Below are 13,495 nucleotides of genomic sequence, written 5' to 3' on the forward strand. Positions count from 1 at the left end.
GAAAATAGCAAAGTGTGAACATCCAAAAATGAAATCTTTCTAACATTTCCATTATACGGGAAAGCAGCCTTTCTAACTTTTTGACAGCTAATGTAGACCTATCATTCAGTAGAATAAGATACAGTACTTAACTAGTAGCCTCACTTGAAATAGTTGCAAACCATTTTATGATAATATTTAAGCTACCTACTGAAAGTAGCTGTAATTTCAAATGGGCCACATTTTTTATTTCCAGTTCCAGTACATTCTCACAGCTCAAACAGTCATTTCATTACTCAAACATTTTTCACATCTGCTAGTTACGAGCAATGCATCTGATTCCCTGGGTTTTTCTCATCTCAGAACCCCAAACATTTATATTTTTTCAAACTACTGTGTAAACATCTTTCTACCTACACATTCTGTAATTTTCTAGAAGTTAATAACATATTTGGCTGTGTATATACAGTACTCTGAAACTGTCATGAAAACAGGGTCCTCACTGGATTCAGGACAGAAGTAGATGTGTTTCTGAAAACTATACAGTATTCCAGTTTCTCATTTGAAACCTCTGCTGACCCTTTGACTTTAGGAGGGTTTCTCTCCTTAATTTTGGCCCTGTACAATTAATAATCATGTTGTTTATGAGATTATTATTCTATTCCAGGGGTTTCTACACCCTTTTACAGCACACAGCTTCCATTTTTAACGTTTTCATTCTTTATCTTCCAGGATCGTGCAAACCCTCTACCTTTGCTTTCATATTTTTTTTTATATACTGTATACATCTTACTAGAATACACATAGTACTGTAATGTTTGTTAAGGAAAAGGCTTCGTAAAAATAGTATAATAAGAACAGAACACCACAGATCCCATTGTGCCTTCCCTGCACCAGAGAAGGCCAGGAAGAATGGTCACTCCATCAGCTCAGCTGAGACCAGCAATTTTTGGCTCCTCCTCTCTTTGAACTGCTTCCATTTCATGTTATGATAAGAACATCCACATGTTACATCTTTATCATAGTTATTTATCATAACACAAGGAATTTTCTCATTTTCCTTTTCCATAAACATCCTTTGTTCCTTCTGTGTCCTTGTAGATTGTCTGAGGACTGCTGGGCCTGTTGTTACTGCTTTACAAACAACTCTAGAAAACTTTCCAAATGAAGAACACATTTATCAATGCTTTAAAAAGAAACAAATTCTTAGTTCTTCTTATTATTAACTGCCTATCTATTCCTACTTTCTGCGTCTTGTGATTTAAACAAGTTAAAAAGTTTCTGTTTTTTCAGGAACTTTTCATGAGGGACTTTAGCAAGGTTTGTATACCTTTAAACATATCACGGCCGTAAGACCACCACTATCCAAGTTAGACTTTATTACATTATTCAAGCCTTTATTACTATGCTTTATATGCATAAAATATTTTTGACTAAATTAACATCACAGCCAGACAATTCAATTAAGCACAGAAAGTTTTGCATAGAAGCTTTCAATTTTATTTCACAAGGCATTGCACTTGGGTTCAGAGAAGGTCCAGCCAAGTAAACAAAATAGTATCATTTCTATGGAAATAAGTCAGCAATAAACTTCTAACAGATAAAATATTTAAAGATTGCAACTGAAATTACAGCCTGCAATGTGAGTTTATTGTGTCAAGAAATCAAAGAGTTGAAATGCACAAGCCTATATGAGCCCGTGACAAAATGCAGATGATTGTACCTTGGCTTGTTACAAGCAGAGCTGAACAAGTTTTTCGTTCATATCCCCTTTACAAAACATGCAAACCAAGAAGTTTTCAGTAACCATGATTCCCATTCACTCACTCCAGGAAACTATGCTTACCAGCTTCTGATCAAGACAATACAGTACATTAATCATGGCTCAAAGTTGGCTTAATATCCTGATTAGTTCTAAAGTGGCTAACCACTGTTTTCTGATTTAGAGAACATAGGAGTTTATGTTTAATTGTTTTCCCATTAAATTGCAGTTTATGCAAAGAAAGAAATCAAAGGATATTGTGCATGAAGAAGTTTCTTCACATTTCAGATTAACTAAACTGAAACATGATTGTATGAATCATGCTATGCCTTTCCAAAGGGTGTGCAGTCCAAAGAGGGGAAACGGCTACATTATAGATGTAAGTGGTCTTATTTTTTCCTGGATAAGCACCTTCTGGGAAGTGTCAAATTTACCTTGTATAAATTAATGAAGTCCAGGTGAATAGCAAATGTGTTTTCTTTATTCCCAGAAAATCTATTATTTTGACTTTTTGAATGGAACAAGTAGTTTTTGTTCTACATCACAGGTGTCAAAAGCAAGGCCCGCGGGCCAAATCCGGCCCCCCGGACCTCGACTGATGGCCCGCGGAGCCGCCGCCAGCCTTGCAGCCTCCCCCCCTTTTTTTCAATGAATTTACTCCGTGCCTGCACAGAGTAAATTCATTGAAAAAATGGCTCAAGTTAACAAGGCTACGTCCTCCTTCCGATTGGCTGTGGCGCTGTCACTCCTTTCCTCTCCCTCTGCCTCCCGCTCCCCCTGCCTCCCTCCCTCCCGTGCCTGTTCCTCGCTCGCTCTCGGCCTGAGGCGAGAGCCGTTCCCAAGGCCGCGCGAGGAGGGGGCTCCGCGCCGCCTCTTGTCGCCCCGAGGGGAAGGGAAGGGGAGCGGTGGGAGTTCCTGGCCGGGCTCCGAGGCGGAGGGAGGAGATGCTGGGGGGACGCGGGAGGCAGCGGCCAGCGCGGCCCTGAGGAGAGGGAGAGAAGAGGGAACGCGGAGCGATGCGCCGGCCCGGTTGGGTAACGTCGGAGGCGGCCGTTCGACCCAGCCGCGGAGAGAAGGGAGGGAGGGCTGGCTGGTTGCTCGCTTCCCTTCCCTTCCCTTCCCTTCCCGTCCCTTCCCTTCCCTTCCCTGACGTTCTGTTCTCTCTCTTGCTCGATTGGAATGCCTGAGGATTTGAAAGGACCGAAGAATGCGGGTTTTTTTGCGAGATCCAAGCAGAGTTGCATATACTAAATAACTCTCTCTCTCTCTCTCTCTCTCTCTCTCACACACACACACACACACACACACACACACACACACACACACCCCGGCACTTTCCCTTCCTTCACACACACATACGCATTCTCTTCCTTCCTGTAACTCTCTCTGTCTCTCTCTCTCTCTTTCTCTCTCACACACACAGAACCCGGCACTTTCTCTTCCTTCACACACACACACACACACACACGTTCTCTTCCTTCCTGTATCTCTCTCACACACAAAAACACACACACACACAGAGAGACCCCGGCACTTCCTCTTCCTTCACACACACACACACACACACACACACACACACACACACACACACACACACGTTCTCTTCCTGTATCTCTCTTTCTCACACACACACACACACACAGGCACTTTCTCTTCCTTCACACACACACACACACACACACACACACACACACACACACACACACACACACACACACAAACACACACACACACACACACACACACACTTTCTCTTCCTTCCTTTTCCCACCAAGTCGGATGGGGTCCTTGCAAGGCCATCAGTACAGATACAACCGGCCCTTTGATGGGGACCAAACTGCTGATGCGGCCCCCGATGAATTTGAGTTTGACACCCCTGTTCTACATGATGAGAAATCTTGACATGCAGACAATGTCTTTCATAATCATCACAATTTATTATTCTAGTGTGCACATTTATTGAAGATAACTCATTTTATTTCTACTTGTCATGATATATGACACAAGTGATCACCAGCAGCAAGTTACTACACAACCAGGATTTTATGATCACATGTGAACCTGCATAATGGCTGGAATCCTTCTGTGTGACTACATAAATGGTGTAACTTTTGGAAGTAACTGCCCCAAATCAGGAAATCACTGTAGATATTAGAAACTGTGTGCTGAATCACACAACTCAGTATAAAACAGATAATATCAATGGTAATTCCTTAACCAAATGGCAATTAACCCCAAAAGTTACTCCTTTTGTACTGTTCAATTTGTTTGATGCTGGTCTTTGACTATAATAAATTCATTCATTCATTCCTGTTATGCAAATATAAATAGGCAGGAGGATTTGGCCCAATATATCAGTGGTAAAATGAACAGACTCTGGATGTCTGGTATGAATAGGAAAACACGCATTTATGCAGCCACAGTAGCAGTTAAGAGCTTGATATGTCCCTTGCCTTCAAAAAACATATACGTTTGGAGGATTGTGAGTATAAGAATTCTACAGAACAAAGGACAAGACTGAGCTCATCCACGGGAATGATTATACTCCAGGGTAAAGACCTTTTGCCAAGAACATGCTGTTCAGTGATTGAGCTCTATCCACAATTATTTTTATCCAATTTTTGTTATAAATCAAGGCTGTGCACACAGATTAAAACAAAAGAAGATAATGATCAGTAAGCAACAGTAATGCCATAAAAACAATGCATTTAATTATAACCATAGACTGGAATGCCAAAGGCAAACGGGGGGGGGGGGCATCAAACAGGATGTTAAAGGCACAGAAGATGACTCAAGAATCATTAGAAGGAGGCAAATGGATCACCTCCAAAACTTCATTGAAGAGTACTTATTAAGATCTTGTTCTTAAATATTTTAACTCTTTTCATATCCCCTTATGTCTCACAACACATATCAGCAAAAATAGTTATTGAGGCATTCTATGCTTCACTCTCACTGTGAATATTAAGATTTTGTACCCAAATATGATCAGTTCTTTCTGTAAGACCAAATTTCACATTGAGTAACATCTGATAGATTTTAGAGACGAAACCATGTATGTTGGACTCAAAAAATAACATCAAATTCTTAAAGAAAGTGGCTGTGGTCTGACATGGGAATTCAATATAAAATTAATCACCTTTCAAAGCTATAACCAGGAGATAAGGGAGAATGCATCTGCTCCCTTAATGGAATCTCAGATTTTGGCACAAGGCGGACACCAAGGCATAACACAGACTACTTTGTTCCTCAATGATCAAACTACGGGAATTTTAACTCTTCATAACAAAGTGGTTAACATAAAAATGAAACCAAGTATGGGGGTGGAGGGGCAAGCAATTAATTCCACTTCTTTCAATTTGTAAATTCTGAATTCATAAGCAGGTTTCAAAACAAATTTAGTAGCTTTTAATTCTGAGGTAAGAAGGGGAGACTATCTACACTGACCATTTAAACTCCTCCAGCTCCATGGAAAACCACATGCCTACCACGACAGATTCAATTTCTGAAGAATGTTTCAACAGGAGGTCTACATAACATAAAGTTACATTACAGATCTTCAGTTTGCCCTCAGCCTTGTGATGCAATAAAGCTAATCTGAACCATCTAGATTACTTGGCTTTCAGTACAACACAAACTTAAATATGCACTGCCTGCAACTTTGCAGAAGACTCGTGTGCCATCCCAACTGCCTCTGGGCCAACTGATCTCACCAATCTGTCAACAGAAGAATCTGTTAGCACAACCTCTGTGTTTGATTATTTGTTTAGTTTATTTTTTTGCAAAAGAACCTCCCCTCCCCCCCCCAAAAAAAGTGGCAGACAGAAGTAAGAGAAGAGTTATGCCAGATCCAAACCTTCTCTAGTCCAGGAACACAGCTATTATGCCAGCACAAAGTTATCCCCAGATAAGGATAATCCTAAGAAATTTCCAGCACCTAGAAGGTGGGACAGATTCAACACAGTTTCATCTGGCCAAATGTCATCTCAGATGGCCGTTGGCTATTTTGGCTAGCTAGGATTGGCACTTTGTTTACAAAACCCACTAGCAGAGCTGACCAAATCAAGACATAGGAAGTTTATTTCTCTTTAACAATAACTATTTAGCCACACTATATAAAACCTTCTCATTTAATAGCACAGCTACTTGAGATAAAAAATTCCAGACATCTGAAATTGGAGAAGTAACAGGAATATCCATCAGTCCTGTCAAGTGGACTCTTTCACTATATTTAGGTTAATATATTTGACTTCCTTCGATTAATCACCAACCAGAGACAAAATCAAATTCTTTTATCAAACACAGAATAGAAGAAATTTCCATTCACGTGTTATGAGAACAATATCATTAGCAAATTAGTAAATATAATTTCTACCACCATTTTGGTATAACTGGGGCGGGGGAACCTTACCTCTTTATGCCATTTGTATGCCAAAATTTGACAGAAGGGCAAACAGTAAAGAAGGCATCAACAACTATTCCTACAGTCCTTCAAATGATTTAGATGGGGTAAAATCTGTTTCATTAGTCCTAATCACAATGTTGTGGCTAATATAAGGAGAATATGGATATATGGATTTGGGTGATACCTTTACAGATATCCTTCAATCTGTAAAGGTATCACCCAAATCCATATATCCATATACTCCTTAAGAAAGGGCTGTTTAAGAAGGAAGCATTATTCTAATTCGTCAGATGCCTTTGACTCAGAAACTGAGAGATCTTTGAAATAACTTGAATTAATCTATTTTAATCTTCAACAACTATACCTAGTATTTTAAGATGAATTTAAAAATAGTAAGCCAGTACTAATACAGTGGTGCCCCACTTGATGATTACCCCACTCCACGACAAAATCGCTTTACGATGAGGTTTCAACTATGATTGAATGGGGAAAATCCGTTTTATGACGATTGGTTCCCTACTTCGGGAACCGATTCTTCGCATTATGACGATCAAAAACAGTCGATCGTCGGGTTTCAAAATGGCCGCCTGCTGTTTTCCAGACCTATTTCCGGAAGACAGCAACTAAAAATGGCTTTCCCTATGGAGGATCTTCGCTGGACGATGAGGTATTTTGCCCATTGGAACGCATTGAACTGGTTTTCAATGCATTTCAATGGGTTTTTTCTTTCGCTTGACAATGATATCACTTAACAGCGATTTTAACAGAACGGATTATCATCGTCAAGCAGGGCACCACTGTATTGGCAAGATTATTGTTATGATCCAACTTTTGATTCATGGACAAAAGTGTCGTCCTTATACTTAAAGCACTTCAGCCCTAGCCCTTGAACAATTGCTCTCACCAAGAAATGGCACCTCTTGTTAAACCTTTTGTAAGTTTCATTTTAGGGCTGCAGCTTTAACAGAGCTCTGTGTTTTGTATGCACTGGGCTTTGGTCCGCATTAGAGATGGTGGTATTCATATTTGAATACAAATATCCCCACACGGCTCAACTTAACGAGGGTCCAGCCCATGAGGCTGGACATTCACTCATGCGTTGGGTGGCACCAGCGGCCCCGTTCATCCTTCCAATTGCTCCTGGAGCACTGTTCTTTTCCCACTCAGCTGGCCACTCGGCAGCCATGCAGGGATACTCGTCCTCCCTCACACTGCTAACCAAGCAGGAAGAGAGTGGGGCTCAGGGAGCGATTGGAAGGATGAGTGGGGCCACCAGTGCTGCCAAATGTGTGAGTGGACAGTCCAGCCCCAGGGACCGGCCCCTCGTTAAGTCCAGCTATGCAGGGATATTCAAATACCCCCCATCTCTAGTCTGCATCAGTCAAGGGGAACTATATTGAGCAGCACGGGAAAGAAGATGGATTTTTACCATATCTCATAATCCAAAGGCTACCATCATTATGACGCTTTGGTTTCTCAAGCACTATGTTGTTGGATAACAGCTCCCAGAATCCCTAACTACTAGCCATGCTGGTTGACGTTGATGGTCCACAATGCATGTATGCCCATATCAGGAAGCTATAAAATGTTTGACACTCAAACTCATATAATATAAACTAGAAAAGGTACCGTAATTGTCAGCTCTAGGGCTCGATGCAGATCACCATGGTTTCCCATCTATTTACAAGTTATTTCTGCTACTATTTATGATCAGCACTAAGAGAGTAAATTTTAGAACCCTTCATGTAACCAAACTGTGCTCTGAACTGAGGAAAACTTGTTTGGGAGCTTACTCCTGGAGTATGATGAACAGGATGTTTTTTGGGGAGGGAGAGGGGGGCTTGGTGGGAAAATGCAAAAAGTTGGTAAGAATTATGCTTGGCTTCAGCTCTGTCTACATTCACAAGGCTTATCCTTTTTTAAAAAGCTCATTTGCCAAATGATGATTTGGCCCTTGAACTCAATTGCCAGGACTGCTATCAAAGTCAAATCCCAAATGCCCAACCAGCAATCCAAAAGCAATTTTCTGACAATGCTATCAGCAGTGTGATCCCTGTAGCAAGTTTCTGGCTCTGCCTTGCATCACTGCTGGAACACCATCCCCAAACCTTTGCCATATTGCTATTTGGTCCATGGGAAGAAAATGGTTTCACATGACTGATGTAGACCAATGCCCAGGGCAAAAAGAAGATGAAGCTCTGATAAGGATCCTGAACTAAAATGATACTCACAAATGCTTTAGCAAGCAGTGCAATTCCTTGTACTCTTTGAAAATGAAGAACTGCATCTTTGTCTGCATGTGGGGAAAGTGGGTATTTCTAAATTCATACTATAATATAAATATACTACAATTTGTATGTCCTGAAATCAGTAGCCATTCTTCAATTCTTATGTTAGGTGTACATTCTTCAACATTTAGACAATTCACAAATCATGTGTCACAGCTATCACTCACAGCACCAATACAACAAGTACTTTTACAACCACTTCTAAGTAAACATACATAGTAGCAGAGTCCACAGAGTTCACCTGGACTTAAGGCACACATACAGTTGCAGTCCTCATCTGCAACTCTTTGATAATTTAGCCAATAATTTGACTTGGACTCTATTTTGGGACTCTGGCAATGCAACACCTATTAAGGGGGAAAAGGAACTTTTCTACTTTCTCCCCCACCCTTTCAATTCTGCCAATAGCAACCCTTCTTTTGAGACCCTACCATATAGTAACAGAAATGGGAATTTAATTTTTTTATTGCTTTTCAGTCCATAAAGGCCATCAAAGCAACGTGCAACTACAAAAAGATTTTTAATTTTTAAAATATCAATTAAAACCCAATTTTTTAAAAGTTCATGCATTAACATTAAAATCAGTTCAGGAACACTATCCAAATACAACTTTCCTACCGATATTAAACATGAAGGGCCATATGAAACTATATAGACTTGCTTATTTTTTTAAAAGGGGATGGAGTCAGTCTGCCTTTCCTTAGAAGGGAGTTCCACAACTGAGATGCTGTTACAAAGAAACATTCATGACCCACCAAAATTTCTCCCATTCTATAATTATTCTGTTTTGAACCTATTTAGTCACATTGTCTTTTTAAAACAACTAACAACACTTATTTTCATTTGGCACAAGATTTTATTTGGTACAAGATTTGTTACAAACATCTAACATCTATGCAGAAAATGCGATGTTCTGTACCACCATTCAAAAACTTTGTGTTACTACTACCCAGAAGACTAAGATACCTATATAAAACCCTGTAAACTCTAGACAAATTTGCATATACAATTCTGCACAGAAAAGTACAGAATGACGTTACTCAGTACTCAGTAATACAAAGCCTACTTCTCTTATCACACAAAACATTGCGCAGTCCTCCTAAATGTGTACGTATCAGTTCCTCTTTGGCCCACCATGTTGTCCTGAAAAACAGCTTCCTCTCTTCCATCTACATACACAACTATAAACAAGAGGGAACTTCCGAATGTCAATAACCTCAAACAGAAACTATTCTATCCAATGGCTCTATAATTATTACCCTAACCCAGACCTGGGCAAAGTGCGGCTCAAGGGCCACAGACGGCCCGCGAGCCGCTCCTGTCCAGACCGTGGACAGTTTTGAACATCAAAACCATTTATAGCTTTTTGTCTAAAGTTGATCAGTTGCTTATGTTTCACATACTGCAAAAAAAAAAAACCTCTTTAGTATTTGTGAAGATTAACAAGTTTACAATAAAAGCAATCATAACATCACTGTTTCATTTCATTTTTTAAGTAAAGCTGGTTCGCCCCCCCCCGAACACAGTTCAGATTTTTCATGTGCCCCCCTATAGAAATTAATTGCCCACCCATACCCTAACCCCTTCCTTCGAAGATCAGAAGTAAACAAAATAGAAGAACTAGCGACTGTCGCAAAGAACAGGACGATTTTTGGACAGAATGGTGGCTACTGATCACCCCAGTTGCGAAAAAGGCGATGTCAAAAATAATGTTTTAAACAACCAAACTCTCTCGAAGACCACAGGCCACCCCTGCTGGTGCGGCAATAAACAGGATGTCACACAACCCCCCACTTATGGTCGGAAGGGATTCTATCTCAAAGGCAAACAAGAACTTGCACACCCGCAACCCAAAGGCGCACGCACACAAAGGAAGGAAGCGGGTTCTCTCTCTCCACCCCCCCCTTTTTTTTACCCCCTTTTCCCTTGTCTGCTGCTAACAGCTAATCGCGGCCCCATCTGGCCTTCCCCTCCCCGGTACCAGACTCTCGCCTCCCCTGCCTCTTGACTGCAAGAAATGTACTTCTGTGCAGGGCGAGGGGAGGGAAGACGCAGAAAAAGCAGCTCCTTCCTCTTATTCTGAAAAAAGGGGAGTCCGCAGGGTGGTCGACGCTTCTGGGGTGGGGGTGTGTGCTTCAGAGGCTCCCCCAACCGCCGCCCGTTTCCCAAAGAAAAGCAAGAGCGGAGGAAGGATTCCCTTCCCCTTTCTCAGGAGGAGGAGAAGCCCGGTCATTCATGGGGGTTTCCCTTCCCCGCCCGCCCCCACCCCACACGCACCCGCTGGAAAGGCCGGACAGGGCCCACGTCTCCCCTTCCACCGAGCTCCACACACACACACACGCACACGCACACCGCGCTTACCGCTTCCATGGACGCCTCCTGAGGGCGAAACGGGTTCGATTCCCCCCCTCCTCCTCCTCCTCAGCGCGCTCACTCCCTGCCCCGCATACTCTCCACAGCTTCCGTCGACGGAGGCGGCAAGGCAGACAAGGAGCCGCGGAGTTTCGCTCCCCTTGAGCTCGAACTGAAGTGAGCTCAGGGCTTGGCCCGCTCTCACCGCCCACGCCGGCTCTCGGTCCACCGCCGCCGCCGCCCCCCGCGCCGGCGCCCGGGCGAAAAAAACTCCGCCGCCGCCACCTCAGCCTCTGAAACGCCGTCTGAGGGGAGAGAGGAAAAGGTTCCTTCTGCAGACCTAGTGCGCAAGTGCTGGAATTGCCGGGCGCAGGCGCACTGAGCCCAAAGAGGCTCCCTCGTATGCCACGGTTCCTTCGTTCCAGGCGGGGGGGGGGGGCGTGTTGTTACGCGCTGTCGAATCGCCTCCGACTTACGGCGAACCTATGAATGAGCGATCTCGCTCACTACAGAAGAACTAAGCACTTTTGGGTTCCTCGGTTTAAAAGCGATAAATCACTGAGCCAACAGCACAAGGGGAAAAGGGGGAAAAAAACACAATGGGTTGCCGCGACTGGATCGGACACTTTTCATGCGGCGTGAAACTCATACAGCACTGGGCTTTCAGGCAGCATCGCAGAGCCAAATCCAAACCAGATGCCAGAAAATTCTCCTCCTCCTTCTCCTCTTCCCAGAATAGCCACGCTCGTCGGCAGACTGCAGCAACTGTACACCAAGAAAAGTACTTTTTCCAAAACGCTGATCTAAATCTCTTTAAATTCAGCGAAGTGGCTGTAGTGCCCTGCGACCATAGAAACAAAGGATGTTCCTGTAGTAACTAACATTGTCCCTCACCATTGTCTGTGCTGGTTTGCACTGATTGTGAATTCCAGTCCAATAATAACTGGAGGGTAACAGGTTGCTTACCTCTGTTGCACAGGATGTCTAAGGTCTTAGAACTGGAGAGCTGGAAGGGACCCTCTGGATAATTGAACCCAAGCCTTCTCATGGAGGCACAGTGAGGAATCGAGCTCCTAAACTCAGGCTTCACAACCTAATACCCAAACCACTGAGCTATCCAGCAGTTCAAAACACAAGTTGCCCAAAGACTCAGTTATCTGGGCATTGATCCTGAATAGATCTGTTCATCTGTGTACCTGCAGCCCACATACATTGTTCTGGTAATGTTTTAATGTACAATAGTTATATATTATTTATATATATGTGCTCTTTCTGGTCAAGTGGCTCCCAAGGGATAATGAACTTTCCTTTAAGACAAAAGAGGAGCAAGATAAAGGTAGCTAAGATCACGATAAAACATTATTGGCTCAGGGTTAGAAAGAGGAGAATTAAGATGTTGTTGCCAGTACTTTCCTGTAGATAGCTGCCATTCTGCAGAACGAAAATGTTTTAAGATTTTAAAAATACTGTACATGATCGCCATTATCTGTATGTATGTATGTATGTATGTATGTATGTATGTATGTATGTATGTATGTATGTATGTATGTATGTATGTATGTATGTATGTATGTATGTATTGCTGCTAGGCGGCTCAAGAATTTGTTTCTGCTTTCCTCTGGCCCATCAGCCATGCCAGTCCGACCGTGTTTTCGGTTCAGATGTTGTCCTGTCTTAAGGCTTTGGTGAGGTAGACAGGAGACAACCAAGGGACTGGGCGCGGGGAGGGGAGAAAGATCAAGCGTGAGACCTTGCAATAAGGAGGGGCATGGCTGGGTTGGGGAAAATCCTTTGCAGGACGGGGGTAGGAAGAGCAGGAAAACAGCACTTCGTGCCGGGAAAAGGAAGAGGGGCACTGTTGAGCGCGATTCTGTAGGACAGCCGCTTTCTTCCCCTACCTGACACCCAGAAGGGGTAGAACTTCAACAGCTGGAAAAATGGGCTCTGGCTCTTGTGTGGAGGGGGGAAAAAAAGACCACACTCTGTATAGGCTGTTGCAAGGAGTGAGGGATGGCGTGGGTGAGGCAGGTAAAGCTCCCTCAATTCTTCCGCTGCCGTGATCTTCCTCGGAGATGCTTGAGGGATGGCCTCGCCGCTTCCTAAGGAGGGCAAGAGAGGGGAGGTCGGTTCTCTTTATGACAGTCATAAAAACATTTCCCTCCTCCGCCTTGAGTTCGTCGGCTTTGGGGTCATCATCCAGAGTCCGAGAGCGTCGTCTTCTTTCGACCAACATTCAGTCAGTTTTCACGGTGGCAGCAGGAGCAGTTGGGTACTTTGCTTTGCTTCTGGCCCAGCCCCTTGAAAACTGGGGAACTACGTTGGGGGTGGCAGACGAAGCAAAACGAACGACGGCCTTGATGGCATTTTGAAGACGGCCACGTTTATAATCTCAGGGGCTTTCGTGGACAGCAGCGCACGTCTGGAGGACATTTGGAGGGAGACGCATCCTGCAGTGTATGGTACCCTTTTTGGAGGGGCTCGATTTTGGACATTGTAAACTACTTAGCGCCACTTTCCAATGAACGTCTCGACCAAGTGCCCGACACTTAATCGTCGGTGTGACTCAGCTGCCCTTCTTTATTTGTTCGTTTGTGTCCCCCCCCCCAGTTCCATCCCCCACAAGAAAACGCGGCGCGCAAAATAGCCTGCTGCCCGATCCCAGCTAAAACCCTAAAACATGTGGGGCACTAGGACCCTCCAGACAAGGGA

The 13,495-nt window shown here is 43.4% G+C and overlaps 1 protein-coding gene across 3 annotated transcripts in view; it reads right to left on the reverse strand.

Moving 5' to 3' along the window:
* The window catches only part of JAK1 (Janus kinase 1), a 59,156-nt gene extending 48,159 nt beyond the window's left edge, over nt 1–10,997 (reverse strand). The window contains exon 1 of one of the 3 annotated variants that reach the window (XM_020806099.3): nt 10,796–10,997. Coding sequence is in view for 1 of the 3 variants with exons in the window: in XM_078392948.1 (XP_078249074.1) it covers nt 10,796–10,804 (9 nt within the window). In the remaining 2 variants the exon portion in view is untranslated. The remainder of the gene's footprint in view (nt 1–10,795) is intronic. The other 2 variants (XM_020806100.3, XM_078392948.1) reach the window with 2 other exon arrangements.
* Between the last annotated feature and the right edge of the window lie 2,498 nt (nt 10,998–13,495).

This window comes from Pogona vitticeps, chromosome 4 (assembly GCF_051106095.1).
Source record: "Pogona vitticeps strain Pit_001003342236 chromosome 4, PviZW2.1, whole genome shotgun sequence".
In the NCBI taxonomy this organism is placed as follows: domain Eukaryota; kingdom Metazoa; phylum Chordata; class Lepidosauria; order Squamata; family Agamidae; genus Pogona; species Pogona vitticeps.